Raw genomic sequence first — 27,243 nt, 5'->3', positions numbered from 1 at the left:
CATAAGATAAACTGCTGAGATTATTTCATTCAAAAGCCTATTATAAATGTGTTAGAATTCGCAACCAGCATGGAAAAGTGAATCAATTAATAGAGGAACATAAATATTAATGCATATGCCAAAGACAGATGAAAGAGAACAATTTATAGCTCTGGTAAAAGAGCAAGCAGTAGGTACACAATTGACAAACCTTGCTAACAAATAAAGTTTGCATTATAGGATAAAAGTTCAAATCTTTCCTGTTATCATACAGAAAGTTCCTGCCAGGGTCATTTCTGTTAAATACTCGTTTATCTCTAACGCTTAAATGTCTGAGGTTTCCAGAAAGATAATTACAGCCTGCGAAGTGCAGTTAATACTTTACTATCGGAAACACAACAAGCTCCCCTAACTTTAGATAATCCGCCATTGGTGATGTCAGCTGAGGGATACTCAGTTTACAAACAATAAGTACCCTTTCCTCTTTCAAATCAGTGTCAAAGGATCGCTTTCAATCAACTGAAGTAAGGAAACCCAATGGATTAAGTTGCATTTATTTCAATGTTAGGCAAGGCAAATTAACTCGGGTCGTGGAGAGGTGCATGCAACTGGGACGTTATAGTAATTACAGAAATCTGGCTAAGGGAGGGACTAAGGCAGCTTAATGTTCCAGGTTTTCAGTACTTCAGGTGACAAAGAGGTGAGGGAGTTGGTTTACAGCACAAGGACAACATCACTGCAGTAGTCCAAGATGGCATTACTAAAGGATCTTCTATTGAGGCTACATGGGTGGTGCAGAGAAATAAAAAGATGGTCACCTTGTTGGGATTGCACAATAGATCCTAAATAGTCAATGGGAATTAAATGAACAAATATGCCAGGAGATTACAGACAGCTGCAAGACTAATGGGGTTGTCAAAGTATGGGGATTTTAAACCTTCCCAATGTATACTGGATTGCCATAATGCCAGGGACATAGATGGGGTGGAATTTGTCAAGTGTATTCAGGAAAGTTTCTTCGGGCATTATGTAGAGGGTCCTGCAAGGGAGAGAGCAAAGCTAGACCTATTCGTAGGAAATGGCAAAAAGCAAAGGTTCAAAGGTTTCAAAGGTTTGTTTATTAGTCAAATACACCTAGGTGTAGTGAAATTCTTGTTGCCAATGTAGCACATAAAAAAGAATACAAACATAACAATAATAAAGAACTTTAACATAAAAAAACTTCCCCCCACAATGGTTCCCATTATGAGGGAAGACACAAAGTCCAGTCCTATCCCATGTCCACCCATAGTCGGGCCTATTGAGGCCTCCACGGTCGCCGCTACGGAGGCTCGATGTTATAGGCCGTTCTCGCCGGGTGATTGTACTCCGGCGTCAGGAGAATCTTCTCAGCGGCGTGGGAACCCTGGAACGGCCGCTTCCCTTACCGGAGACCGCGGCTTCCGAAGCCAACAAGGCCGCGCCGGATGGAGCTCCACTACTGGCGATCTCGTCGTGAGATCGCAGACTCCTGGTGTAAAGTTCAGCGCCGCCGCCCGCAGCTGGCCGCTCCACAGTCCCGCAGCTCCGCGATGTTTTACTCGGCGGTCTTCAGCTCACCGGAGCTCCAGCGTGGTGACCCGGGCAAGGCATCGCCCGCTCTGCTCCGCGATAACGCTCCAGCGCTGTGCCGCTGCCGAAGCCGAGGTTCTGGGCGGTCCCCTCAGGAAACGCTGCTCCAGGCCCGCTGGTAGGCCGCGTCGACGGTGCAGCCCGGAGAAATGCTGCCTCTCCGACCAGGTAGGGACCCTGAAAGGTAGTTTCCCCCTTCCCCCCCCCCCCCCACATAAAAAAGGCTAGAACTCCTAAAAACAAAACACTCAACTAACTAAAAATAAGAAAAAAGATGAAAAACAGACAGCTGCAGGCTGGGCAGCCATACCACACAGGACGGCGCCCCCCCCCCCCCCCCCCCCCCCTTCACTGAGTGTCAGTGGGAGAACCTTTGGAGACCAGCGACCAGAGCTCTATTAGCTTTAAAATAGTTATGGATGAGGACAGGGATCGTAGTACATAGAAGTACAGTTTCCTGAAAGAGGTGTCACAAGTAGGCAGCAGCAAAGGCAGCTTTTGGCACACTGGCCTTCATCGGTCAGGGCATCGGTCCAGCCCCTCCTGAAAAAAACCTAACCTCGACCCCACCTTGCCAAGCAACTATAGACCTATTTCAAAACTGCCTTTCCTTTCAAAAGCCCTTGAAAAGGTAATTTTAAGTCAACTTATGCCTTACCTTCACCAAAATACTATCTTGGAAACTTTCCAATCAGGTTTCAGGGCCCACCACAGCACAGAGTCTCCCTTGTTGAAGGTACATAATGACTTACTGCTCACCATTGACTCCAGCAACTGTGCAATCCTCGACCTCAGCGCATTTGATACTGTCGACCACACCATCCGAATTGACCGTCTCCGGTACAGGGTTGGTATTGATGGCACTGTCCTGAGCTGGTTCATCTCCTACCTCAAAGGTAGGAGTTTCTCTACTAACATAGGCAACTCTTTCTCCTTCCCAGCTAGCCTCTGCTGCGGGGTTCCACAAGGTTCCATCCTTGGTCCCATTCTCTTCTCCCTGTATATGCTCCCCTTAGGCCAAGTCATTCAAAGGCACGGCATTTCCTTCCATTGCTATGCAGACGCTACACAACTCTATCTCCCCCTGAAGCCCAAAAAACGATCAAAGCTGCTTAACCTTATCCGCTGCCTCGAGGATATAAAGTGTTGGATGGCCCAGAACTTCCTCCAACTAAATGAGAGTAAGTCTGAGGTCATCCTTCTCGGCCCCTCGGACTCAATCAAAATGATAGCAGGCAGCCTTGGAAGCCTTACCCCATTACCTCACGTCAAAAACCTTGGCGTGATATTTGACTCAGCATTGAAATTTGAAAAGCAAGTCAATGCCGTGGTAAACGCTAGCTTCTTCCAGCTTCGGGCGATAGCTAAAATAAAACAATTCCTCCAGTTTGATGACCTCGAAAAGATCATCCACACATTTATCTCCTCCCGCCTTGATTACTGCAACTCCCTTTACACTGGAATCAGCCAATCTTCCCTGTCCCACCTACAACTGGTCCAAAACCCCGCAGCGAGGCTCCAGAAAAAGGGACCACATACCCCGAATCTGGCCTCTCTCCACTGGCTCCTTGTGCGGTTCCGAATAAATTTCGAGATCCTTCTTTATGTCTACAAAGCCCTTAACGGGCTTACACACACGCTCGCACGCGCGTATATAAAACCAGCTGCCAGTGAAAGTTGTCAAGGCAGGTATAATAGCATGTAAAAGATATCTGGATATGTGTATGGACTGTAAACATTTAGATGGACGCGAGTCAAGCCCAGGAAAATTGGACTAGCTTAGATGGGCTCGTTGGTCAATATGGACAAGTTGGGCCAAAGGGCCCCTTTTCATGCAGTATCTTGAACAACTTTGGAAGCTATTCAGCCCCAACACCATAGCGGTTCTCAGGAGTATCATCACAATTCCACTTCATGCATTATTTCCCTGTGCACTGGTCTCTCCATGGCCATCAACTCCCCTGTACCTGCCCCTGCCTCTCCCCCTCCACCCCATTCTTCTGCCACTCCTATGTACTCTGGAAACCAAAGAACCAGGGAGATTATGTATAGACAGCAGCAAGGAGCAAACCCATGTTCCTGGAGTCACGTTGAAGCAGTTTTATTTGCTGCGTCACTGCGCCCCCCTATAGCAGTCACTTTGCACACAGCCAATGTCCAACACACACAACAAAGATGGTGACTCAATAACATATTTTTCTTTTAATATTGATTGAGAGATAAATGACAGGTTCAAAGATAACTCTTCTTTGAAGTAAAGCTAAGGAATCGTTCACATCCATCAAAATGGATTTCAGATAGGGATATTAGTTTAACATTCCATTTAAAATCAGGAACCATTCAAACTTGGTCTTATTCACTGCCGAGTCCTCTCAAGACCATTACATAATCAGAGCGTTTTGGCATTTGGAACTGCAGTCGGAATTGCAATGTCAGTTGCTGCTATGCAATAACAGCATCATAAACTAAATATAAATTCAGCTATAAATCTGTACTTAACGAAATCCATATAATTAAGTTTAAAATAAACAAAACGCAGCTAGCAAATCATCTCCAGCTTTGCATTAGAACACTGAGAACAGGGAATGAATTTTCAATAAACAAATAGCATGAAAAAAAAATCCTTACTCGGTCTCCAATTGTAATGCAAGCCTTCGAATCCAGATCTCGTGGCGGCCTAAAAATAAATTAGAAGTAACATTTATTTAACTTACCAGAAAAATGCACTCATTGTACAACAGCAGCAAGACCGCAAGTTTAACACCGAGCAACACAAGTGGTAGATTTATAAGACTTCAGAAGTGGAAAAACTGGAGGATAGGGCAGACACGGTGGCGCAGCAGTAGTTGCTGCCTTACAACACCAGAGACTCCGGTTCTATCCTGACTGTGGGTGCTGTGTGTATGGAGTTTGTACGTTCTCCCCGTGACCTGTGTGGGTTTCCCCCGGGAGCTCCGGTTTCTTACCACACTCCAAAGACGTACAGATTTGTAGGTTAATTGTCTTGGTAAATTTAACTTTAGTGTGCGTGTAGGATAGTGTTAATGTGCGGGGTTCGCTGGTCTGCGCAGACTCAGTAGGCCAAAGGGCCCCGTTTCCTTGCTGCATCTCTAAACTAAACATACAAGAGTAGCAATTTTCTGGATGGAGTGTACAGGTTCTCCCAGTTTACGAATGCCTGACTTAGGAACAAGCATTTAGCAGACCAGCAGGATGGATTTGTGTGGCTGCAGGCATCTTCTGCCATGTGGGAACTCTATTCGCAGCAGCACCTTTGACTTGCGAACTGTCTAGTTCAGGAACAGTTCACAGGAACAGAATCCTGCAGTAACCCGTGGAGCACCTGCATTCACTTTGAATTTGATTGTGTGCAAATATAGAACAACTTGCATGCTACATAACAGGAAAAGAGGTAAAGAAAGGATCACACAAATGGTGCCAATAATAAAATTTGTCTACATCCATACAGGTTCCTTCCTGATCTGTTATCCTGGATGAGTTAGGAAAACCCCAAGCCACATCACATTGCCTCTGGATTCCCTTGAACAGACAGTGTTTCCATTGAACAAGACACAGAATAAGGGCCTCAAATTTTACTCTTGATCAGGCCAGCTGGTAAAATTCCCAGAATATAAAGTAGGAACATTTTCCACATATTAAATTTTTGGCCCAACAAACATTTGTCAAATAACTGGCTCAGACTGCAAATGGGAAAATCCCTTCCATAAGTGAAGAAAAATTAAAAGCATGTGACTTGCACAGACAGTACCATCATTCAGGTGAGGAGCAGGTGTACCACCATGTCTATTCACTCAGTTCCCTTCAAAAACAGTTTATGGAAAGCTTGCTCCAAGGCAGATTGGAGGGAGTCTGGCTGAAGATTTTTTTTAATCTGCACATATAGTTATGATTTGAATTATTGTTTTGAATATACTAAATAGTAATTACAACCAATATGTAGAACAGTATTTTTTAAATTGCAGTGTTAAAAGGGCGAATGCAGAGGAGTGCGACTAATTGATCATTTTATCCAAAAGACCTTTCACAGGTTGTATGCAATGCATCATCTCCTTTTACGCCAGATAGTTATGTCTGTCCACAGAAAGCCAATCTGGAGCAAGCAACCCAAAGGTGTTGATCAACCCAGTAGACCATTGAAAAAAACAAGAGATATTCCCTTCTATTAAAGAACGGTTTCATGAAAGGGTTAGGGACTTATCTGTCAGAATTACAGTGGGACCAATTCCGCACCCCCTTGGCAATGGATAAAATTGACGATTCATGACCTTGCTCAGATTCAGTTGCTTTAAATATTAGATGCAAAGTGCATTTTTCTGGCAGGTTGGAAAAATGTGTACAAGCCAGATATTTACGAAACCCCTCAACTAAAAACAAAATGACATGATTCTTGGCGTGATTTAATATATGTCTGGCGATTCCTAGTCAACATTGAAAGACTCCTTTGCTATGCAGTTAACCATAGGACTAAAATATAAGGAGAGGCTGTCTGTATTAAATGGCTAGCTATCCATGAAACTTGTTAGGTAAGGCACAAGCATATTCTTTTCTACTTTCCAGCCTACAAAAGCAAAGAATTTTGGTAACAAACTCCATCAACGATTAGAAAGTTTAACCAGCATGTAACCGGTCACAAGACTGGAATATCTGATGTTGAATCCCAATGCTATGTTAGGTTACCTGATCCGAACTAGGATAGGAGCACCAACTAGCCTCATGCACCGTTCACATCTATAATTAAAAGTCTCATCTTGATGACTTCCTGTTTGCACTGTTCTTTGACTTTAGAAAAAATGCTACCACCTATGGCTGTGATTTTTTGGCCATCTTACTCAGAGTCCTCCTCCGCTGCGCAGGCCCTGAGGATTTTCCCCATCGATGAAAAATAAGACTTATTATTGTTTAAAACATTTTGAGATTCTCTCTCCTGTCAATCACCACCATGGAGGCCACACCCCTTCCAGTGGGAGGGGGGGAGGGACTATAAATCCTGGAAGTGTGGGCGTGGCTCAGACTGTCTGCAAGATGGCGAGGGAGAGGACAGAACTGTCTGTCTGAGCTGAGAAACTACAGAACACTTTTAGTATGCAATGTACTTGAATAAATAATTTGTTAGCCCTTAATGAAAATGAAATGAGTTGTTTGGCCTGCCCTGTGCTTGAAAGTGCAATGGCAATGGAAATGAAGTAAAAATGCAATCAGCTGGTGAGAGAGCGAGAGAGCATGTGTGTGATCACATCAAAGAAACGATGCGCTAACAGGAAATCTTTTACATCTTCCGGTGGAGATTTACCCTTTCAAATCAAAAATTGGCTTACCCGAAAATTTAGTCCATTATTCCTTCATTAAAAATGTTCACAAATCGAATCAAAATTTGAATTCAAAACGCGTTATTTTTTTGCTGATGATATATCAATGGATCTGCCTGCCTGCCGTGCCATCTGCTCGCGCTGCGACTGACGTCATCACCAACCGCTCCCTCCTCCCCCCGTTGTTCAAAAGTCTCCCCATCGACTGAACACCGAAGATCATCGCTGAAGACTGCGGCATGTATTGCGAGTGAGGAACGAGTAAGTCGGGCCCTGTATTAGAGCTGTCGGGTCCGTCACAGCTCCCGTCGTCGCTGCCGAAAAAATTTGAAAAAAACCCCGCTGTCCAAAGATCATAGAGCACTAACTTCTTGCTCACGCTGTGAGTGACGTGGTCACCTCCTGACCACTCCCCAGTACTCGAGCCCTGCCTGCCAAAGATCATAGAGTCGAGCCTGCAGCGAGGTTCGGGAACCAGCCCAATCCAATGACGACGTGCCCGCCCTCGGACGACGTGCCCCCCCTCCAATCAAACTCTACCACCCGCCCTCTCTCCACCCCACTCCATCTCTGCCCCCCCTTTACGCTCCCCCCTCCCTCTCTGTGCCCCTCCTCCCATGAGTGGGAGAGTGAGAAATTGAGAGAGTGAGGCCGCAGGACGCCACCTCCCTCCGCAACCGTGCGTTGACAGTACGGGACCCAACGGGTCCCACTTGGTGTGTGTTAATTTAACTATGGCAGATTTAAAAGTTAACCTGGAAAGATAATAAGTAAATAATCTGCACGCATGCGCATAGGGCCTAAATGTAAATAATCATAAAGACAATAAAGGCTGTTTTCAGTGTCAAGTGTGATGGACATTTAAAACAAAGTGGTCTAATACTCAAACCTGTTCATGTAAAAAAAATGACAAATATATTTGGTAAAATTAGGTGACCACGCTGCAGACAACAGTCTCTCAATTCAAAAGATTAAGAGAGCAAAAATACAGCTGTCCCAATCACCAAACACATATTCTTGCATAGAAATGGACTAGGAAAAAGTCTCTGGTTTAATCCCGAGTCAGTTTTATTTTGGTTAGGGTTATAGTTTCGAAATGAAAATTAAAATCTCAATTATCTCTAGCCTAGAACAAGGGAACCAATGGAGGTTTCCAACAGATCGTTACCCTGTTCATCTAGAAAAGCATGTTTGTTTCAGGGTTAGAAACATAGAAAATAGGTGCAGGAGTAGGCCATTCGGCCCTTCGAGCCAGCACCGCCATTCAATATGATCATGATCACGGTTAGAAGAATACAGGATTAAATTTGGCTCTGAAAATAGATCTCTTTATGATTTATTCGCAAATGAATGCTTGTAATCTCGATTTGGATGAGGGCTCAATGGGATAACCAGCTGGTGAATAGTTAGTTGTGATGGGTCATTACTCAAATGTGTGCCTTTAGAATGTGGAGAAGATCAGATGGCAAGAAATCAGGTGAATCCCAAGTGAAAATCTAGATCAATGGAATAGCGTGAATATTAATATACACGTTCTAATTAAAAATGCTAATTTAGTTGGACAGATATTCCAATGTATAAATTACACAAGACTTGCATCATTTTCTAAATCACTACCTTGTGGTTTACAACATTATTGCCTAGAATTTCTCATACATCCCAATGGCCATAATGGTCTCGGGACCCACTGCAAATTTCAATTGCACTGGAGTCCTTAAGGGTTTTTATATTCAATAACACTTCATCTAGGATCAAAACTGGGTTTGGACCAGAACAATAAAGTAGTTACTGGGCGAAAGATAGGAAGAGACTCAAAGGGATAACTAGTCTATTATATACAAATATATTGATGCAGCAGAATATAATAAACTATCAAAATATCAAAATCTTACTACCCATATTCCTGGAATCAATAGATCAGTTTTTATCTTCATACTTTTTAAAGCAATAGGCTTCCTTCTCCGTCTGGTAACTCTTCACATTGTATTTAGTGATTGTACAGCTGCTTTAGCGACTATATTTTAAATGCACGCAACAAGACAGACAGAGGTTTAATGTGGACATACAAATCTAATTCAGAAGTCGGTTCACTTACGTTGGACTGGTAACTGGCTGTTTGAAGACTTCATCGGAGATTTTTAAATTAGGTTTATTTTTCATTTTTCCTGTGAAGCAAAAATAGAAAAAGTCAGAAATCATATGTGACAGATTCACATTAAATTAATATTTGATAAGTTATCCAGAAATTAACCAGGCACATTAGCTTGACAGGAATCTCTTTCTCTGCACAAGATACTGTGTTTTGTTTTTTTTATACATGTGCTAATGACGGAAAGTTCTACCTCTGGCATTTCCTTGGACCTCCCAACCAAATAGGTGCCATGAAACAGCTTGATACCAATTCCAGAATGAGTCACAACTTCCTCAGTTGAACATTGTAAAGTCCAAAGCCAGCATCTTTGGCATCTCTCACAATCTCTCTTCCTTTTCTACTGACTCCAACATCCTCCCTGGCTATTTACAAGCCCGATTCAAATGCCAGCAATGACAAGTAGATTCCACCCCACATCCAAAATTGATGGGCTGTAATGAGTGTGAAGGATAGTTTTGGGTTGCAGATATTGTTCACCTAATAAATGGCAGGTGGAATTTAATCCATCGTTTGAAATGATGCGTTTAGAGAGATCAAATAAGGGAAAGCATTTCAATGAACGGTAGGCTCCTTGGGACCATTGAGAAAGAGGGACACTTGGTATAAAAGTCAAAAGATCACTGAAGGTGGCAGCACAGGCACATAGTGTGGTGGAGATGACATTTGGGAACCTTCTGTAGCCGGGCATAGAATAACAAGAGCAATTAAATGATGATACAGTTTATAAAACTTTGGGAAGGACATATCTGAAATATTGTTTGCCGTTTTGATTGGCACACTATAGCAAGGATAGGGTGGAGAGGAAATTCAGCAAGATGTTGCCTGGGACGGAGTAACTTGGTTACAAAATGGCTGGGAGGTGGTGTGGGGTAGGGTGGCTGCTGATACAAGTCCTCAAAGTTATGAGGAATTTTCAAAGAGGAAACAGCCATAAATTGGCATGCTTGATTTTGGAATGGACTGCCATAGGAGGGTAGTGGAGGCAGAGAACTCCCAAAATATACAAATCTAAACGGACACGAATCGTCAAGGCATAGAAGGCCATGGACCCCTTTAAGGGCTAGTTAATGGGATTAGTACAGATTGGGATTTGATGGCCAGTATGAAAAGAATGGGCTAAAAGGTCACTTTGTGTGCAGTACAACATTCTATTTGCCTCTGGTGATATTACACTCTTTCAATTTTTTTATTGATTTATCTCACAGGCTGCAGTTTTATTTCAAACTTTGGGGCAAATAAAAATCAAGAATAAGTGCAAAAGCTGGAAAGCTGAAATAAAAATAGAAAATGCTGGAAACACTAGGCAGCTTGAACAGCATTTGTGGAAAGAGAACATCCACAATAGAGAGCGAAGACAGGGGGATCACCTGCAACACAGCGAGGCCAGGGTTACCATAGGAATAAGGCTCTGCAGTCAATGGTTGGGTGGGAGGTTGGTGTTATTAGAGAATGATAATACAAGGCTGTCCGATATACGTAGCAGATTAGGCCGTGCCAATGGAGAGAGAAAAACTGAGCCAATATCATAATAAGAGCTACAGATGCTGATTTACAACAATAAAAATCTCAGGAAGGCGATTTGCAACAGAAATGGCCAGTTCTGAAACAGATAGTGTTGCCAACATTTTCTGGTTTTATTTTCTTCAGATTATGCTACACCAATCTTTACTCTGTCCATCAGCCGACTCCTTATGCTCTTGCCGACTCCTACTTTACCCCTCATTACACCTTCTACGTTCTACATCGTCCTGATACATGGTCTTCGCCCAAAATGGCTGCTGGGCCCACTAAATGATTCCAGCAGTTTGTATTTTGTTTCACTTTGCCTTTTTTTTTTTTAGAAAGGAGCTACAGCATTCATGGGAACTTTCCCTTCCCTGCAATTTCCTGTTAAAAATACTTTTATAACGCATATTTTGCATCCTCGGGTTTACTCAAGCATTTCACAGCCAACAAAATGTTTTCAGAAACAAGGCACTGCAAATGCTGGTTTATAAACAAAAATACACAGTGCTGAAATAACACAGTGGGTCAGGTAGCATCTCTGCAGAGCATGGATAGGTGATGTTTCAGGTTGGGAGCCTTCATCATATTTTTGAAAGCTGATCACTGTTGTATTACACAAAAAGGAACAGGGCAATTTGTACATTGCAAACTCCATAAAACATAACATGACGACAAATTAAATCCGTTTTTTGAGGGGGATGTTAGTGCAGGGAAAAATTGCTAGCTGGCATGCTCGAGAGAACTTCCTTGTTCTTAAAAATCTTATAAATATCAAACTGGTTAATCTGCAACATGGAAACAAGATAACAAATTATAAATTGCTGACTATTTGAAATTAAAATCTGAACGTGATTTGAGATAATCTGAGCTACAAACTATTGTGCCAAGAGGGCAAATTAAACCGAAGTGTGGGTCAATCTACGTTGGTGCCGGTGGTCACACCCTGCAAAATGCTATTGTGTTAGTCGGAGGAATCATGAACAGTAGACTTGGCATTACATACTGTGCTCTGTAAGTACATCAGATAGGGTAGTAGTCACATCCAAGTAAGGCTGGGATGTGCAGGCTCAGTATGATCAGATGTTCAGTCAAGAGTTAGAATTTGGGGGCAATCAGTGTTTTAAAAAAAGGAAAGAGGGGCTTGAAATTGGTACATGCTGGTGGGGAGGAAGGATGGGGATGTACTGGTTGGAGTTGTGGTCAGGCTTGGTTACGTTGTCCAAGAGCACCTCCATCTTCAACATTGGTGGAACTCCACATGCGAGTGCCAGAGGTAAACGTGAATCATTCATAATCAAGTTCAGCTGGATGTTTCTAGTGACTGGTTCCCAGCAAGTCAGTTTCTTCGAGGTGTGCTCCTTCCCATCTCAGAAGCCAGTATTAGATTCATAATCAAGAGTGTTTTATTGTCATATGTCCCAGATTGAACAATGGAATACACACACATACGCACGCACAAAAGTATATAAAATTGGCCATTGCAGCAGTTACTACTCCGAGGAAATATTTAAGAAATATTCATATCTCTGGGCAAGGTATTCCAGAATTCTTTGCATTACCAGGTAATGTGAAAAATTGCCCAGATTATGTCCTTTCACAAAAATGACAAATCCAGTCTGAACCTTAATAATGTGAAGAGCCTGCTATGTCATATGCAGAATGGTGGAAGGTGTAGTTGACCATTCGAATAAGCAACACTAATTCCACCAATAACCCTGACAATATTCAGGCATCTGCAGTACAAATAACACTTGCGACTTATTAGCTCAAGCCCCAGATAAAAATTCCACAAGAGACTGCAAATGTTGGAATCTTGAGCAAAAGAAAGTACTGGAGGAATTCAAAGGGTCCCAACCCAAAACTTGTCTATCTATCCACCCCTCTCTCTTCTTCCCCCCCCCCCCCCCCCCCCCCCCCCTCCTCCCACCCCCCAAATCCAACCTGCACAGGTGCTACCTGGTCAATAAATGCCTCTAGTACTTTGTTTTATAGTCCCAGATAATGAATATGTCCATGGAAAGAGAATGACAAGCTACCCTTGATGTTTAATAGCATTTCCCATAACAATATTCTGGACTTAGTTTATACTAATATTACTGAAGCCTACAAAGCCCTCCCCCTCCCTGGTCAGTCTGACCACCTCTCTCTGTTCCTGCTCCCCAAATACACACCTCTGATCAGACGTGTGAAACCTACCACGAGGACAGTGAAGGTTTGGCCTGAGGGGGCTGTCTCTGTTTTACAGCAGCAGTTTCAGCAGACAGACTGGAGTCTGTTTGCTACTCAGTCCACCTTCAATTCACAAGTGGACATCAACTCATACACCTCAACAGTTATGGACTATATAAAATTCTGCACCGATAATGTCACTACCCACAAAGAGATAAAGACCTTCCCTAACCAGTAGCCGTGGATGAGCAGGGAGGTCAGACTCCTACTGAAGGCTCGCGATGCCGCTTTCAGATCTGGCAACGCTGAGGGATACAGCTCATCCAGGGCCAATCTGAAAATGGGAATTAGGAATGCCAAACTCAATCACAAACGGCGGATTGAGGAGCACTTCCAAAACAACTCTGACCCCAGGCGCATGTGGCAAGGAATCAAATCCCTTGCCGATTACCATAAAGTTAACACCCCTCCCCCAGACAACGCCACCCTTCCTGACGAGCTAAACCATTTCTATGCTCGCTTTGACCGGGACAACAAAACCCCAGCCATCAAAGTTGCTCCACCCCCGAATGAACAACCCCTCAGTCTCTCCACCTCTGCTGTACAAGATGCACTGAGCAAGGTGAATGAGCGCAAAGCTGCCGGCCCCGATGGCATCCTTGGCCGGGTTCTTAGGGCATGTGCTGGACAACTATCCCCAGTCTTCACCGACATTTTCAATCTCTCACTGGCCCAGGGTGTTGTCCCCACTTGCCTCAAGACATCAACCATCGTGTCAGTGCCCAAACAGTCAGCCACAGGGAGTCTCAACGATTTCCGCCCAGTGGCACTCACCCCTGTCATTGCTAAGTGCTTTGAGCGGCTGATCTTGGCTCACCTCAAAGCCAGCCTCCCCCCCACACTGGACCCCCATCAGTTTGCCTACCGGGCCAACAGGTCTACAGAGGACGCCATATCGGCGGCCCTACACTCTGCCCTGACCCACCTGGACAACAACAACTCCTACATCAGGTTGCTGTTCATTGATTTCAGCTCTGCCTTTAACACTGTCATCCCCGCCAGCTTGATCACCAAACTCAGCGGACTTGGCATCTCCACCTCCCTCTGCAACTGGACACTGGATTTCTTCACCAACAGACCACAGTCTGTCAGGGTCAACAACCTCACCTTCTCCACTATAACACTGAACACCAGCGTGCCACAGGACTGTGTGCTCAGCCCTCTCCTCTACTCCCTCTTCACCCACGACTGCATCCCTAAGTACGGATCCAACGCCATCATTAAGTTTGCTGACGACACCACGGTGGTAGGACTGATCAGTGACAACGATGAGTCAGCCTAGAGAGGAGGTCCAGCACCCGACAACCTGGTGTGCCAACAATAACCTCGTCCTCAACTCCAAGAAGATGAAGGAAATTATTGTCGACTTCAGGAAGGTCAGAGGAGGCAGTCATACCCGCATCCATATAAACGGGACTGAGGTGGAGCGCGTCTCCAGCTACAAATTCCTCGGGGTACATATCTCAGAGGATTTGTCCTGGTCCCTCAACACCTCCACGCTGATCAAAAAGGCACAGCAGCGCCTTTACTTCCTGAGGAGGCTCAAGAAAGCCCACCTGTCCCCCCAGATCCTGACCAACTTCTACCGCTGTACCATCGAGAGCATCCTGACCACCTGCTTCACGGTATGGTACAGCAGCTGCACTGTTGCGGACAGGAAGGTACAACAACGGGTGGTGAAAACCGCGCAGCACATCATCGGTGCCCCGCTCCCTGCCATGGATGCCCTCCACCGAAAACGGTGTCTGAGACGGGCTGGGAAGATCATTAAAAACCCCTCCCACCCCAACCATGGACTGTTTGCCCTCCTCCCATCAGGGAGGTGGTACAGGAGCCTCAGGTCTCGTACCAGTAGGATGAGGAACAGCTTCTACAATTATACCATCACATTGCGGAACTCGGAGTCCCGCCGATAGATTTCTCCGGTCCCTCCGTCCCCATTGTTTAATTATTCTGTATTTTTGATTATTCTGTATCTTCTTTTTTTTTTTTTTTCTATATGCACTACTACTACGGACTGACGCAAAACTGCATTTCGTTGTACCCATACTTAGTATTTGTGCAATGACATTAAAGTTGAGTTGAATTGAATTGAATTGAATGAATCCTTCACCAGTGATATTACCACAGACCAGAAACAATTGGATTAGCCAAAGAAATGCAAAGGTAGATCAAAATGCTGGAGAAACTCAGCGAGTGAGGCAGCATCTATGGAGCGAAGGAAAAGGTGACATTTCGGGTCGAGATCCTTCTTAACCAAAGAAATGTTGTGGATCAAGGACTCAATGAGGCTGGTTATCTTAAAACCAGTGACTCATATCCTGACCCTCCAAATACTTTCCACCATAATGCCCATTAGGAAGACAATGGAATTTTCCCACCTGCCAGGATGTGAGAAGCTCCAACACTAGTGAAGAAACAACAGGATCCAGAAGAAAACAGCCAGTCTAATTTACACTTGGCCCATGTCCAGTGAACAGTGGATACGGGTGCACTATTACAAAATGCACTGTGATAATTCAATACATTTGGGATGATTAGCAAACCTAAAATTAAAAACAAATACTAGAAATTTTTTATTTTTTTTTATTTTTTTAAATACAGCTAAAATATATGGAGTGTTTGTCAGAAAATCTCTAATATACCCCACAAACGACTGCAGATTCAAATGGCAATTTTAAAGTGTAGTTTAAGTTTGCCACAGTACAGACATCCCATGTTTACTGATCCATCTCGTAAGGCAACTGTAGAAATTACAGATAGGCTAGGCTAATCTGTCTTCATAGCGGTCCGTCTGTTCCCCAATACTCTTCTAGGTCCCATCATTCATTGTGTACGTCCTACCCTTAGTAACCTCCCAAAGCACATCAGCTCACAATTGTCAGAATTAAATTCCACGTGCCATTGCCCTGACCATGAAAGCCCCATTCAGTCAATTTTGATGACTGCTAAATATTATTGATTAATTCTTCCTTGAACAGATAGACCTTTGTTATCATACATTCTGTGCCCAAATTCTGTTCATAATACGATAACCTCTCCAGAAGTGCTGGCTTTAGCCAAGTAAAACCAGGAGCCATTATAAAAATTGTACTTGCGCAGGTGCCAGCGTTTCTATGTTGTATCACATTATTATCTTGTTTCCTGTCAGGTGCCGATGACTCATTTGGGTAAAAGGTTGAAGAACAATAGCAATGATATAAAAATCTGTGAATATTGAGTAATACAGTATTGAGGAAAGATTGTGCTTTCCTCTTTTGTGTGATTGCAATTGCATTACAAAATACAGTGCAGGATACAAATGAGATGGGTGTGGGGGAAAAAAAAGGAATAAAATGAACTGCAAATGCCTAGTTTCTTATTTGGTAATTCAGTAGTAGACATCAGACAGGATATTCCACTCCTATAGTTTGTTCAACCATTTAGTTAGATCATAAAAGATCTACATTTTAATTCCATCCGCCCTTAATTTCATAATACTTAATACCATTATCCAACTATCAATATCAGCTTAGACTTTTGCAGTTATCCTCCAGGCTAACGCTTTAATTGAAGGAAGTTTCAGATTTCTCCTGTATGTGTGGGGGAGAAAATACTTTTCAAACACCACTTCAGTCTACCTCCAACTTTTAGATTATGCCTCCTAGTTTATGGATGTTCCAATTGAAAGAATATATCCGCAACATCAATCCTTTGATCGTCTTAAACACATCCAATAAATCCTCCTTTAATCTTTTCACAAGAATGCATACCTAATTAATGCAAGCAAGTAATTTAAGTCATCCAGGTATTATTCTGACACACACACATATATAAAATTGGCCAATGATAACTAGGTTTTGCAAATAAATGATGTGCATCATACCCATGTCCAGTGTTTTTTCCTCATCCAAAACAAGTTCAACGATTCAATACTTTATTGTCACATGTACCTAGGTAGCAAAACTTTGTTTTTACATACAATTCGGTAAAATCATACAACAGAGTTCACCTAATCAGTACACATTCCTGAGGCTGACAAAGTTTAAAAACTTCTTGGTACAGTCTTATCTTCTCGCAACGGCTTATCAGGCCTGCCGCCACATGTGGCCGCAGGTGGCCCACCAGGTCCCCTGTCGCTCTCAGAGCGGTCTGCCCACCGGGTCGCTCTCGGCCTGCTAGTCGTTCAACTCCGGGGCGCATCACTGGAGACTTCTGCCGGCGCACGGCGCTATTTATTCACCTTCGCTCAGTCTGCCTGAACCTACCTGATCTCCCGGTTGCTAAACACTTTAATTCTCCTTCCCATTCCCACACAGACCTTTCTGTCCTATGTCTCCTCAATTGTCAGAGTGAGGCTAAATGCAAATTGGAGGAACAGCATCTCATATTTTGCTTGAGCAGCTTACAGCCCAGTGGTAAGAATATTGATTTCTCTCACTTCAGGTAGCCCCGGCATTCCCTCTCTTCCCCAACCCCCCACCACTAGCTTCTTGTTTTCATCCAAACAACAGCTAGCAACGGCCTGATTCCTTTATCATTGTTACTTTTCTTGCATATTCTTTCATTCTTTTCTTGCATTCATTGTTCTTTATCTCTCTACATCATTGTCTATGTCTCGTTTCCCTTATCCCTAACCGGTCTGAAGGTCTCGACCCGAAACGTCACCCATTCCTTCTCTCCTGAGATGCTGCCTGTCCCACTGAGTTACTCCAGCTTTTCGTGTCTATCTTTGCTATTTATTCACTAACAGTTTTCTGTTATATCTCTTTAGAAAAAGTGTAGATGATGAGATATCCCCAACTGGTACTTTCATGATGTCCTAGGCAATTTTGCAGGAAAGAAAAACCATATAACATTATTTATCTGCCAATTGCCCAGCTTTCTCTGACACTCAATCCCAACTGCACCCAAGTTCTTTGGAGGGTGTGAAGGGCAGAATTATCCCATCCTGTTTCTTTTTGTGCACCAATTGCTTCTTTTCTTCCTCTATTGCAACTGCACCTCCTCCTGCACCAATGACCACAAAAACAAACAAGCCTGCTAGTTGACATCTCATCCTTCATTGCTCGCACAAGTGTCTTCACTGCAATCACAAAGTGAACAATAACACAAATGTAGCTAGATTTCTTTGGCACCTCAAACCTTTCTACCTGAAAGGCAGGGAAAATAGGGGTCACGGAATGCCCACATTCAAGTTTCTCTCTCAGCATGCATACCATTCGGCTTGAAGGTGTATTTTCTGGTTATTTTATTAACGACTAGTTACTTTCTTAATGTCAGAAATACCCATATCCCATGAGAAAAAATGTCAAATCATTTTTTTTTATTTGGTGATTTAGACTCGAATAAGAGCATTTAAATTCTTGTGGCAAAATTGAACGTGGTGCAAATGTGCAGCAAGTTGATCAACATCTGAAAAAAAAGTGAGGTATCGGATTTTATATATTGGTTGAAATGTTGTTCATTTCAGAAGAGTAAACTCCCTCCCACATCTCATAGTCTGCAGCAGTTCAAGAAAGCAACTCACTGCCATCTTCTCAAATGGCAATTAAAGATGGGCAATTAAATGCTAACTTTGCCCACAAAGACCACATCCCTTAAATGAATGAAAAAAATGAATAGGACCGGTGTAAGCAAATTGATCTGTCACTCCAATATCTGTATTCCAGTAAAATACACATCAGAGAAACTCTTTAACCCAGCACAATTTTGTACATGCTTCAAAGGAAATAATTGTGCTTGATGTGTGAAGGTTATCAAATTGCCTTTGGGTCCATTGTACACAAGGCCACTTGCACAAAGCTCAGATGTACGTGGAATGGACCACTCAATTAGAAACAACTTTCATGCGTCAAGATCAAGTTTACTTATCGTTTGAAGGTTATCCAAACACATAATCGGATGCAGCAGAGCTGATCTGGTGGTTAAGAGATTTCTTAGTGTTCTCTATCACATGTCTACTATTACTGTTTAACATACCTGCAGTTGTGTTTTGCAAAAAAATTGCAGCAGCATTCAGGGGAATTTGGAGAACTTTGAGTGGATGGTTTGGGTGTACACTGGAAGCCATGTATTCCTTTGCACACTATCTACCTGCACCATCTGTGAGAGAGCCTATGGTCCCATTTCAGTCATCTCAGAACAGTCAGAACCAGAGCAAACACACGTCATGCTTGCATCTCTGGAGCCGACCAAAAGGCAGCACAGTGACGCAGCTGCTAGAGCTGCTGCCTCAGAGTGTCAGCTATCCAGGATCAATCCTGATCTCAGCACTGGAGTTTACATGTTCTCACTGTGACCATGTGGGTTTCCTCTGGGTGCTCCAGTTTCCTTTCACTGCCCAAAGAAATGGAGGGTTGGTGGGATACTACAAATTTCCCCTGTAAATTGCTCCTAGTGCACAGACAAACGGTGGAATCTTGGGGGAATTTATGGGAGCGTGGAGATAGTATATTACAAGTAAAAATTAAAAGGAATGAGCTAGCATACACACAAAGGGTCAAATGTCTGCCTTCCAGGTGATAATGAAGTGTGAAGGTTTCTTCCAAATGTTGTTCAACATGGAAAAGTACTGATAAAATCAGATGTAAGAGAATAGAGGGAAATTTTCTAACGATGCCATAAGAGTTTGCAGTTTGGACCCCCCCCCCCCCCCCTCCCATGTCACATCTTCCCGACTGTGCACTACTGTGACCGCACTTTTCAATTATCTATTCTGATGGATCAGGACATATTGAGATAACGGTGTCCCAAGGATGCTATATATAATGCAAGTTTCCATCTTCCTTTGCAACAGCAAGGAATGTTAGCCGAGTGGATAGAATTAGTTTGTATGTTGTCTATGGCTGAAAATGTCTGATGTTATTCAGTGGAATGGCTCACAAATGAAGATAAATCAGCACAGATGAGGAACAGAATATTCCTAACAACGTTAGCATTCTCACCTCCAATCCTGGAATTTGATGCTTAAAGTTTCACTCCAGAGATTGGAGTTCAAAAAATTGACATTGTGATATTGAAGATTAAATGAATGAGCTTTAAGTCTATTTTCAGGACCCATACACCTCCATGGTAATTTTTTTTTTTTTTTTTTTTTTTAAACTCTGGAACTATTCCCAGTCTCTTGTCCAACATCAGCATCACCAAAAACAAACAGTGGGATTCTCAGCAGGTCAGGAAGCAGCTACTATGCAGCAGATAGACACAACATTCTGGAGTAACTCAGTGGGTCAGGCAGCATCTCTGGAGAAAAAGGATAGATGACATTTCGTGTCGGGACCCTTCCTCAGACTCAGGATCCAAAAAGGGTAGAAGGCTGTCTGGGAGAATCCAAGAGGAGGACAGTTGGAGATGGGAGAAGGGGTCATCACTGGGTGGTGAGAACTAGAAAAAGGCATGGATGCAGAGATGACGGATGAAAAGCTCTACGTCATAGCGGACCCGGAATTCGTTGAGGTGAGGGCGAAGGAGTGCAAAGGTGAGGCCTCTGTTAAGGACAGGTTTCAGGTCCAGTTCTGTTTAAGGATCGACCTGAAATGTCAACTACCTCTCTCCACAGATGCCATCTCATCTGCTGAATATATCCAGCCTATTCGGTTTTCATTCCATATATCTAGAATCTGAAGTTTTTAAATTTGCTTTCTGCATCAAATTGAACTCCTTGGTAAAATCAAAGTATGTACAGTAACAGCTATCCAAATGTTATGTGTGAATGTTTTAGCATGTCAGGGGAATTTATGCTGAAGACATGATAATCAAAAATTTCCTGCATTTTATGAAGCTGCCAAACAATTGTTTGGAAAGAAAACTGACTGCTATGCCATTATAAAGAGCAAATCATAGATAGGGAAATCTAGGGCAGCAATTAAATTTAAATTCCACCTACAGTTTACTCCATCAGAATCTCTTGAACACTGAGTGAGTCAGTGTCAGATGACTATTGTTCAGTATTTAGACAAAAAGCTAAAGTAACTCAGCCGGTCAGACAGCATCTCCTGAGAAAAGGAATAGGTGACGTTTCGGGTCAAGACCCTTCTTCAGAATGAGAGTCAGGGGAAAAGGAAACGAGTGATATAGACGGTGATAGAGAGATCTCTTGTTTCCCTATTCTTCTGAGATGCTGTCTGACCCGCTGAGTTACTCCAGCTTTTTGTGTCAATCTTCAGTTTAAACCAGCATCTGCAGTTCCTTCCTACACATTGTTCAGTATTTATTGCCTATCATGCGTTAAGTAGCTCTGCAGACTCATTTAGATAAGAAATAAAACAATTAGTTTCTGTGGGAACTGAAAGGAAATGATAACTGATCAATTCAGGAATAGCTGGCAACTTTTTCTTATCTCCTCACATTTTTGGGTTACTTAATGCTTACACAATTGATTCCATCTTCTCCTGACACAATTGTGCCATGCCTTTACATGGCAAAGCAAGGCAATTTGCTATCTGGTTCCAGTCTCTACTTTACTCAGTTGTATTCCATTTGAAGTGTAACTTGAAGTGCACTTCCAGCAACAATTAAGCCAGAGATACTTATTTCACAAAACAAATGATTGGCTTTCTGGACACATGTTAATATGGGTTAGATATTTTATTGTGCAGCTGCAACAGCTTTCTCTTACACAGTCCTCAAAATTAAGGTCAACTAATTTCTGCTCCAGTTCTGTGGGTTCTGACAGAATGTGGAACCAGCAGCCTCTTCCGTAGGTGGGGCAGGACCCGTACAGGACAAACACCAGTTGAAGTGGAGTGTTCCCTACACTGCATCCTTATTGTGCGAAGTCAAACCATCCCAAAAGCACTCTTACCGCTCTGGATTTCCCAGAAGTGCTGGGAGTTTTTATACTCCTCCGAGGCAGCAGAGCACATCTTTGAATCATCTCCTCTGTCCGCCTGGTAATCTCTTCCCGAACAGAGCTCTGAATAGGGCTTCTGTTTCTGGAGCTATATTGGGCATACAAACCACATGGCACACCAAGCAAAGGTGCCAAGTGTAACAAGGGTGTTGGGGATGTTGGTAAAGTATGTGTCTAATTATGTGCACCGGCACAAAGAAATTCTTACTTGCAGCAACTTTACGGATACATTAACATACTATAAATAAATAGACAATAAATTATCTGGAAAGGAGCACATTTTTAGCACTGCTCAACAGAATTTGCATTTCTGTGCAGAACTCTACACAGAGTGCTTAAAGCTTGCATCAATATATCAATCCTCATCCAATGGTCCTTTTTGGTCCATATCCCTCCAAATCCTGTCTGTCTGTCTGTCACACACACACACACACACACCTGAGACTAACCTTTAAGTCACTCTTTTTAGCACAATATTGACATTGATCAATGAAAAGAAAGTCACATCTGCTTCTTCTGTCGTATGTCTTTTAGACATGCAGCTCCGTTGAGGCGAGCCAGGCCAACGTGTTATCGTCCAGGTCAATCAAACATCATTCAGTGGCCGGTGTTTGAGGCAACTAATGACTATGTGCTCCACTGTCTGTGTTGGGTCCCCACACTCACAGGAGGCGCTGTCCATGACGCCCCACCTCTTCATCGCTACCATAGCGTCAGATGCCTGTCCTCAAGCGGTTGAGGGTTGTCCATTGCTTTCGGGGAAGGTCCTGACCAGGGACGTCCATGGGGTTATTGATGTAATGATATAGCCTAGATGGTTCCGCTGACTTCCACTGGTCTCTCCATCTCGTCTTGACCCAGGCGGCCTTAGAAGCGTCAGCTGGTGTTGTGCAGAGCAGCTCTTGGGCTTGCGTGGCAAAGGGGTGCCATGACTTGAGGCGCACTCGCCGTGGTGTCTCTGTGACGATCTGATGGAGGAGGTGGGATTCACTGGTCTGTGCCTTTCAAGAGAGGGCCAGCGTGGCTGCTTCTCGTCTGATGTTGGCTGGGGCGATGCCAGCGAGGACGGGCAGTTGGTTTACTGGGGTGGTTCGTAGGCATCCGGAGATAGTCCGCAGGGCGCTGTTGAGGTCAGCATCCAGCTTCTTGGCGCGAGGGCTACGGCACCAGACCGGGGCGCAGTATTCGGCGTTATGAAAGTCACATAATCAGAAGGAAATACAGCATAGAAACAGACCCATTGGCCCACTGAGTCTGTTCTCCATCCATTTACACCAATCTCACATTATTTCATATATTAGTCTCATATTCCCATCAATTACGTCCCAGATTCTGCTACTCATCTGTACACTTGGTACACTTGGAGGGCAATTTACAGTAACCAATTAATCAACCAAAACACAAGGCTTTGTGATGTGGGAGAAAAACGATGCAGTCACTGAAAGAACGTACTAACTCCTAGTTGATAACAACAGGGGTCAGGATCAATCAGGATCGGGGTCAGGATAAGCAAGGCAGTGACTCTATAAGCTACAATAATACAAGGGAGCAACAATTTACAGAATTCAATGGGAATAAAAACATTCCCTGCATTTTTCTGATGGTAGCTTTTAAAAGCTTATTTGCTGGACAAATATTTCCAGAGATTTTGCTGTGGCTGCAGCCTGGCTATTACAAGGGGGAATGCAGGCTTGCGCAGACATGCAGTCAACCATTAGGCATGTCTGAAATCAACTGAACATGTAAAGTCTGAGGGAATTGATGGGAATGTGTTGAGCATAAAGAGTTAGGTTTAGCAAAATGGGCATTTGATGGCCGGCATGGACACAGTGGGCCAAAAGACAACATTTATGTGCTCTGCACCTCAATGCATTTCTGCATGTCAGCAACAGAGAAAGCTAATACGTGTAGTGTACTTGCCCATGTGTCCACGCATACACGTGTACTGATACATGGTGGCAATCCTCCGTTCAGAAGGAGCCTTGAAAATGGAGTGATCCTTTCAGTTCCAAAATTGTCAGATTGAGATTCAAGGGTCACAATAAGAAGCTTCATGAGAATGGGAGCTCATGATTTGTTTTCCAAAATTATTTCCAAGTCAATGGAAATTCTCGCCAGGCACAACGGTCTCTGGTGGCCACCTCCCACGGATATCTCATTGTAGAAGTGTGTGGGATCCTGGTGCAAGGAATAGCCCTGGAGCTTCCTATATGAATTATGAGGTTATTGGACTTTGAGGTTCTCCTTGTCTGCTAAGAATCCACATTTGCAGTGCCACACAAAGCTTTAAAAGGTACTTTAGTGGTGGGATACCCTTCAAGAACTGGAGCACTGACACCATTGCATGGGTTTGGTTTGTTAACATGCAGTGGTCATCAAGGCACTATGTGTGTAGGAATGAACTGCAGATGCTGGTTTATACCGTAGACAGAAAATGCTGGAGTAATTCAGCGGGTCAGGCAGCATCTCTGGAGAAATGAAATACGTTTTTCCATGGAGAAAAGGAAGGCACTATGTGTGGCTGGATGGGTTTCAGGAAGAAGCTTAACCCCAATCAAGATGCATGCTTGGATGCAGTAAGAATTAAAAAAATTAAATCCAGATGGGCAATAGACCAGATTAGATATCTTGAAAGTTTCCAAGGCACAAGGAAATTATAAGCACAGGGATGAGCATGACATGGAAGGATGTCCAAGTTAGCCAACCTTTTCTCACAAACCTCACTAATCACCAGATTAATGACTCAAGTAATATGATACAAATCCCAGAGTAAGAGAGAAGTACAGTAGGTATTTTCAAGGGATATTATTCAGTATCAAGACGACATGAATTGCTTTAGTCCTTGTCGTTGAACATATCCTTTGACTTGAGCTCCATTGTTCACTCGTACAGATGCACAATTTGACAGACTTTCTTTCCAACAATTCATCTTAAAATGGGTGTATGCTGCACTCCGTACTCTAAACCAAGCCAAGAACACTGAAAATGGCAGTTAAATTAAATTACTTATCTGACTTTTCTAAACATTATTTTTTCTGTCTGTCTTTTTTTCTGTTTTTCCTTCAGACATGTAACCACCTAAAGTTTTGCAAATGTCATGCAAGGATACATTCTCTTCCACATTCTCACCACAAAATGAAACAGACAACCCAGACGTTCAAAAAGATGAATGGCTGAGAAACAATGGCCTGAAGACAGGATGGATTTACTGCAGTCATCCTGCTGCTTGTTGCAATTCCAGTGCCTGCAAAAACTTTAAATCAAAGTCAATTAACATTCCTTCTCAGCTTCATGGAGTATTCCACAATTTTAAAACAAGTAGCCTGTGCAGTTAAATTCCCCTCACACAAAGATGCAGCAAATGTCATTTACCGCTTTGATTTATGCCCATCACTAACCAAGCCCTCATTATTCTGCACAATGGCAATAGGAGGTGGGGGAGTGCAAAGAACTGTGACGGATTCCATACCAAATCTTTCAGATGCTCAAACAGAAACTACAAAGTCATTTATTTTGTAACACCCTACCTTATAACTTTTAAAGTTGTTGAACTTCCCTTTGCTCCAACTGAAGAGCAAATCAAAATCCGTAGTATTAACATTAAAGCTACGTCAAGCATATTGTTGCTTTTTTTTTTCTAAAGGCAATTTTTGAGATTGTGACGTAACCCAACCCAGCATATTCAGACATTTATTTTCATATACTCTGTAACCACAGTTGCTACCATCTAACTTTTACCAAAAGCAAATGTTTACAAATCCTGTCATTACATAGGATTATTACTTCCTATTTAATTCCTCTAAACTCTTCAATTTAGATTTGCCTTTCGAAGCATAGTTGCTTTAGTAAAACTATTTAAAGCAGAACTGAAGACCTAATCAAAGTGATTCAATTTAATCAACTCTATCTGAAAAGAAAATTGGAAATAATGCCACTTTTGCTTACCTGATTTAAACACAGCAGTAATTTATCCTGTACTAACAAGGAAGTACAGATGCTAGGATATACCAAAGATAGGCACATAAAACTGGAGTAACAGCAGGTCAGACAGCATCTCTGGAGAAAATGGATAGGTGATGTTTCCGGTCCGCAGCCTTCTTCAACCTATATTCAGTAATGTATCCTTATAGTGACAGATGTATCTCTCCAATATATATCACTGTAGATTGTACTGTAGATCATTCAGTCATATTGCAATGTTCGTGGTATATTTCAATGTTCTTAGTAAGAAGATATTCTTAACTCAGTGCCCAATAACTGCTTCCACCAGCAGGTGGTGTCACCAGTGCTACCTACTAGTCCAGCCAGACTTCAATTGGAACAGCAATATTATCAATTTCATTGTTGGTTGATTTTGGTAAAGAAGTGGGCCCAATATTACACATTGTCACTCATTCATCATAGGAAGTTTTCTTTGTAGGTCATTGTCAACTGCTCATGAATAGAATGTTTGGTAATTTAAAAATCAGGCTATATATACACTCCTAATCATCTGAAGCAGGCTCCAAGTCAAAATGAGATAAGGAAACATTTATATTGGGAACAGCTTATCATTGTATTCAGAATTGATTTAGTAACAACGTTTTTATTGAGCAGATCATTCGCCAGATTACCCGCCAAACATCAATGTTCAATAGGCTTAATTTCTACGTTGAACTCATCAGAATGTGTTTGACTTCAAAGCAGCCACACAGACTGGAGAAACCGCTCAGTAGTTGAGCAGTTTTAGTCTCATGCTTCCTGTCATACTAAAACAGGATCTGATTTTTTTTTTTAATTAAAATGCATTATTAACCACACAATTGCTTAACATCAGGCTTCTGTCTAATCGACTGGGTAATGGTCTATTCCACAACGCACAAGAGGGAATAGAACAGATATACAGTAAGGGGGGGAAAAAAATGCAGGGAAGGGACTGTCATTTGGTACACAGCCAAGGGACTGTAATTTGGTACACATGAAGGGCCAAATAGTTTCCTCCACTGTAACCACTTTACAATTCCACAAAACCAAAGATAAAAGAAAGATAACCGTTTGTATTCCCCCCCCCCCCCCCCCCCAATATTCCTGTCAACATTACAACAATCATAAATTTTCTCACTGAATATTGGGAAAACCTAACCCAATGTATTGGTTCCTGACCACAATTTCAATTTCTTAACTGATAACTTAATATTTCTAGTCAATGTACAAGGTCGTATGACCCAAAGTAATTGTATCATTTTGATCCCAAGACAATTCCAATATGCTTCAATATTCACACCCATTCCAACATCAGCACCATTTTACTGCCATATGCCTCAGCTCATATTTTGCTGAATGCTTAGTCATGCTTTATTACTCTAGAATTCACAATTCGCAAACAAGATTTGTTTGCATCCATTTGACTTAATAACCATAATGAGACATGATAAAGAATAGCCTATATGGAAGAAAGCTAACCTGCCTTTATTCATAAGCATACTCCCAGTATGGTGGTGCTGCATGGACAAAGCCAACAAAAACATTAATATCCCAATTATGAGGGAATGCTTAAATACATCTGTGGACACTGATCTCTCAGTATCCACAAATGAAGAACAACAATATAAAAGTAGCATAACCGG

The 27,243-nt window shown here is 42.7% G+C and overlaps 1 protein-coding gene across 2 annotated transcripts in view; it reads right to left on the bottom strand.

The window, feature by feature from the left end:
• The window catches only part of map2k3 (mitogen-activated protein kinase kinase 3), a 90,970-nt gene that overhangs the window by 38,875 nt on the left and 24,852 nt on the right, over window positions 1–27,243 (bottom strand). For both annotated transcript variants that reach the window (XM_033040854.1, XM_033040852.1), the window contains exons 2-3: window positions 9,013–9,082; window positions 4,219–4,267 (exon numbers count right to left, since the gene is read on the bottom strand). In XM_033040854.1, the coding sequence (XP_032896745.1) occupies window positions 4,219–4,267; window positions 9,013–9,082 (119 nt within the window). The remainder of the gene's footprint in view (window positions 1–4,218; window positions 4,268–9,012; window positions 9,083–27,243) is intronic.

Source organism: Amblyraja radiata, chromosome 22, assembly GCF_010909765.2.
Source record: "Amblyraja radiata isolate CabotCenter1 chromosome 22, sAmbRad1.1.pri, whole genome shotgun sequence".
Classification (NCBI taxonomy): Eukaryota; Metazoa; Chordata; class Chondrichthyes; order Rajiformes; family Rajidae; genus Amblyraja; species Amblyraja radiata.
Note: the sequence above shows the minus strand (reverse complement) of the source record. Positions and strands in the feature narration are given on the sequence as shown.